The 4,714-nt window shown below is 44.1% G+C and overlaps 1 protein-coding gene across 1 annotated transcript; it reads right to left on the reverse strand.

Moving 5' to 3' along the window:
* Positions 1–21: 21 nt before the first annotated feature.
* Positions 22–2,794, reverse strand: LOC118430584 (actin-2-like). The gene is made up of 2 exons (XM_035841551.1): positions 2,100–2,794; positions 22–577 (listed from the first exon to the last, which is right to left on the reverse strand). The coding sequence occupies exons 1-2, from the start codon at positions 2,710–2,712 to the stop codon at positions 60–62; spliced, it is 1,131 nt and encodes a 376-aa protein (XP_035697444.1). The 5' UTR covers positions 2,713–2,794; the 3' UTR covers positions 22–59.
* Between the last annotated feature and the right edge of the window lie 1,920 nt (positions 2,795–4,714).

The raw sequence follows: 4,714 nt of genomic DNA on the forward strand, positions 1-4,714 counted from the left end.
GCAAGTATAGCGCAGATTTGGCACAGATTCTGACAAAGTGGAAAAGACAAACAAAATATTTAGAAGCACTTGCGGTGGACAATGGCGGGGCCGGACTCGTCGTACTCCTGCTTGGCGATCCACATCTGCTGGAAGGTGGACAGGGAGGCCAGGATGGACCCGCCGATCCAGACGGAGTACTTCCTCTCGGGAGGAGCGACGATCTTGATCTTCATGGTGCTGGGTGCCAGGGCGGTGACTTCCTTCTGCAGACGGTCGGCCAGGCCGGGGTACATGCTGGAGCCGCCGGACAGCACGTTGTTGGCGTACAGGTCCTTGCGGATGTCGATGTCACACTTCATGATGCTGTTGTAGGTGCCCTCGTGGATGCCGGCGGACTCCATGCCGATGAAGGAAGGCTGGAAGAGGGTCTCGGGGCAGCGGAACCTCTCGTTGCCGACGGTGATGACCTGTCCGTCCGGCAGCTCGTAGCTCTTCTCCAGGCTGGAGGTGGCGGCAGCGGTGGCCATCTCCTGCTCGAAGTCCAGCGCGATGTAGCACAGCTTCTCCTTCACGTCACGGACGATTTCTCTCTCGGCTGTGGGAAGACAGGCGGAGAATTTGTCAGTTTTCTTAGCAACAAGGGAATATCTATCTAAGGTGGCAATGCGATAAAGTATATGTTTCAACCCTGTACTTGGTATTGCTCCTTCTACAGCAACAATTTCTTTCCACGGACTGCCAAACTATGGGATTTTCCCCACGACAACTGTTTCCCTCCTGTCTACAACCTACCAGCCTTCAAAACAAATGTTCACCGCTATCTCCTTGTACAATTATTTCCAACTCCACAGTTCATTCCTTTGAAGTGGTTAACAACCCCGTTAAAAATCAACTATGAATTGAAATTGTCTTCGTAAGAATTTACTTTTTTACCTCCATGAAATGTCATGGAGGTTATATTTTACCCCGCGTTTGTGTGTCTGTCTGTCTGTGTGTTTGTGTGTGTGTGTGTAAACAAGATAACTCAAGAACGGCTGGGTGGATTGATTTCATACTTGGTGTGTTGGTAGTGTGTGATGAAAGCTGGAAATGATTAGATTTTGGGCTCTCTAGCGGCTCCCCTTGGTACTGCAGCGCAACTTCCGGTTTTGCTATCTCGGTGTTCTGAACATGCTATGGTCACGATTTTTGAGTGTTAGATAGCTCTTGTGCTCAGGAAGAAATGACATAAGTTTGGGCCCCCTAGCGTCTAGTTTTGGGATAGCAGGGGCGTTTTTGTCAAAAACTTCTGAAGAGGATAACTCAAGAAGGGAACAACGGATTTTCATGATTTTTGGTATGTAGGTACCTTAGACAATGTTGTACACGATAAAATACTAATTATGCAAAATAGGAGTACATTTGCATAATTAATGAGAATATTCTATAATAGCAGTTTTTGCAATGTATCTCTTGTTTCAGACATGCTATGGTCTTGACATTTAGGTGGTAGATAGCTTTTAGTGCCATGACATATTGGGGCAAGTTTCAGCCCCCTAACATTTAATTGTGGAACTGCAGGGGCATTTTTGTCAAGACACTTCAAAGAGGATAACTGCAGAAAGGAACGACGGATTGGCATCATTTTAGGCATGCAGGTAGCTTGGGCAAAGATGTTCATAATGATATGCATGTTATGCAAATGAGGACTTAATTTGCATGATTAATGAGGAAATTGTATAGTTCCATTGTTTTCAATAACTGGACCTCAATACATGTAACACATGTTAATTATGATAGGTGGAATATAAGCAGATACCAAATATGGTAATGAGGAACTTATTTGCATAATTTATGCAAAAATTGCAAAACCACTTTATGATTGATAATGAGAATTTTATAATTGTGACATGTGTATGTTAGTCAATGATGAACAACACCATGCATAAATTATATTAATGTGTTAGTCAATTGCATGAAATTTACGAAAGCTCTAAATTTTCATGGAGGTATGAGGTCGCCGAACTCTAGTTTTTTTATCATTTTATTCAAAGGTTGAAGAGAAATAAAGAAAAATGTACTGTATAGTGTTTCCATAAGTCTTATACCTGTGTCTCAAAAGAAGGAAGATATCTTACCCGTTGTGACGAAGGAGTATCCGCGCTCGGTCAGGATCTTCATCAGGTAGTCTGTCAGGTCGCGGCCGGCCAGGTCCAGACGGAGGATGGCGTGCGGCAGGGCGTAGCCTTCATAGATGGGCACGTTGTGGGTGACTCCATCGCCGGTGTCCAGCACGATACCGGTGGTGCGGCCGGAGGCGTACAGGGACAGGACAGCCTGGATGGCCACGTACATGGCGGGGGTGTTGAAGGTCTCGAACATGATCTGGGTCATCTTCTCCCTGTTGGCCTTGGGGTTGAGGGGAGCCTCGGACAGCAGCACGGGGTGCTCTTCAGGGGCCACACGCAGCTCGTTGTAGAAGGTGTGGTGCCAGATCTTCTCCATGTCGTCCCAGTTGGTGACGATGCCGTGCTCGATGGGATACTTGGTGGTCAGGATGCCTCTCTTGCTCTGCGCCTCGTCACCGACATAGGCGTCCTTCTGTCCCATGCCGACCATGACGCCCTGGTACCTGGGGCGGCCCACGATGGAGGGGAAGACGGCCCTGGGCGCGTCGTCGCCCGCAAAGCCAGCCTTGCACATGCCGGAGCCATTGTCAACGACGAGAGCAGCAACCTCCTCTTCGCACATGATGGAGAGTTAGTCTGGTAGCACCACTGGAACTGGGAGAAGAACCTGGCAAGTCTTGGACCGCAGTGAAGAACAGGACGATCCAGTCCGTTTTTATACACCTTCACCTGAAGTTTTTAGAAACGCGTTCGCGGAAGTAGCACCCGTATAAGGAAGGCGGTTGGTTAGGCTCCTGTTTTGGCTTCAGTACTATACAGCAGAGTGACTAGTGTGTGACATTCCTGCCAACGGGCGGGAGGAGGAATGCTTGTCCTCGCTATTCGTGGAGAGTTTACCTAGTTACTCACAAGACAAACAGACGTTACAAGAGATAGTAAGACTCAGGGACACTTAGACGGTATTGCCCACGTGTGACATCTTTCCCTCGATATGAATGATTCATCACATGGGCGTACGTGTAGCCTCGTTTACTTCCCCCTCGGGGTCTGCAGTCTGGAGGAAGGGAAAGACCAACTTTTATGGTGGTATTCAGAATAAAGGTTTGTAGGAAGACTCGTCTGTAACTTGACAATACGAAATGTCGATGACTTTGCGACACAGAGAGCCATAAAGTTCTTCCGTTTCATGTCGTTTACACGTGTTTAATGCCTCTAGAAACCGTTAAATCAAATCTGTTAAATACCTACGCCATGCAATCGTGTCTGGTAGTAAAACTGTTTTCAGTATGGGGCATTCCACCAAAACAGAAGTATTATAGAAAAAAAACTTAAACAAAGTCAGGATAATCTCTTTCAATAGTTTAAACTTTTCCTGTTACGATGTCGATCTTAGAAAAATACTCCGAGAAAGGGCCTAGGCGCTGTCTTTTTCTCCTATGACTTAGTATAAAGTGTGAAATAGAATGTCACATCATCATACAACATGCGACTTTGATACATTCGTTCTAATGACTTTATGTTAAGCTAAGAGTTTTTCATACAGTTAATCTTTTCCGGTTTTAAATATCATTTTCTGTTAACGTTGTTGAATACGATTACGATCTCTAGTTTTCCTCTTTACTAGAGCAATTCAAATTCTCTTGGGTGCCGCCATGTTGGATGATTGTTTAGCTATCCCATAATATTTGCTAGGACAATATCACACGTACACGTGACGTCAGAAATAGAATGGGCGGTCCGGCAAGTCATCCGATATTCCTTCTGTCTATTCAGCACGCAATTTGGACTCACTAGAATTAGTAATCATCAGATATTAAAGCTTTTGAAATTTTCAGGCTTACTTTTGATACTCAAGTCTGACGAATTCGAAGTAGCCATATATGGTTAACAAAGATGGTAGAAACTTTCTGACAGAAATCATGTAACGGGTTACATGTATTGGGAAAGCTGTATGGAAAGTTAAGTTAGTTTTAGTCAAAGACTTTTTTCGGATTGGTGTGAAACTCTTACCGACTCCAAAGCTTCTCGCTCTTATCTAAAACAACGTTAACTAATATTTTGGGCTAAAACGTCTCTTTGAGCCTAGTATTTAATGATAATCATTTACATTTGTCACCTTAATGTTAATGTGGGTGGAATTAAGGAACCAAAAAGATGTTTGTGTATAAGTTCCTCACATGAAAAGTCAAATTAGCAGCCTTAAGGAACGATGAAAATTAGGCAAAACTTGCATGAGGTCTTCGTAGATTACTACTTTTTATCTACTTTCCCTTGTCAGTTGGTGAGAGGAAACTTTCTGTTTACAGCGAATAAGGAAAGGAAATACAACCAGATATATTGGCATCCCGAAGTCTAATGATTCTTGTTTTGTCCAGAGTTTAAAATAACGTACACTATAAGCCGCAGACGCCGAATTGTTAAAAAATAACTTCACGTTCTAACAGGTTATGGCGTCGCCACGGCTTCAACTAGATACTGCTTGCTTGAACTAATTAAACTTCTATTGCATAGTAACGAGTTGTTTTCTTAATGCACTAGTACATATTCAATTCCCGTCATATGTATCAAGTCAACTTCTTCAACGACAGTCTTAGCTTCTTTTGTCACGTTGCAATATCTAATGT

The sequence above is a fragment of the Branchiostoma floridae genome, chromosome 14 (genome assembly GCF_000003815.2).
Source record: "Branchiostoma floridae strain S238N-H82 chromosome 14, Bfl_VNyyK, whole genome shotgun sequence".
In the NCBI taxonomy this organism is placed as follows: Eukaryota; Metazoa; Chordata; class Leptocardii; order Amphioxiformes; family Branchiostomatidae; genus Branchiostoma; species Branchiostoma floridae.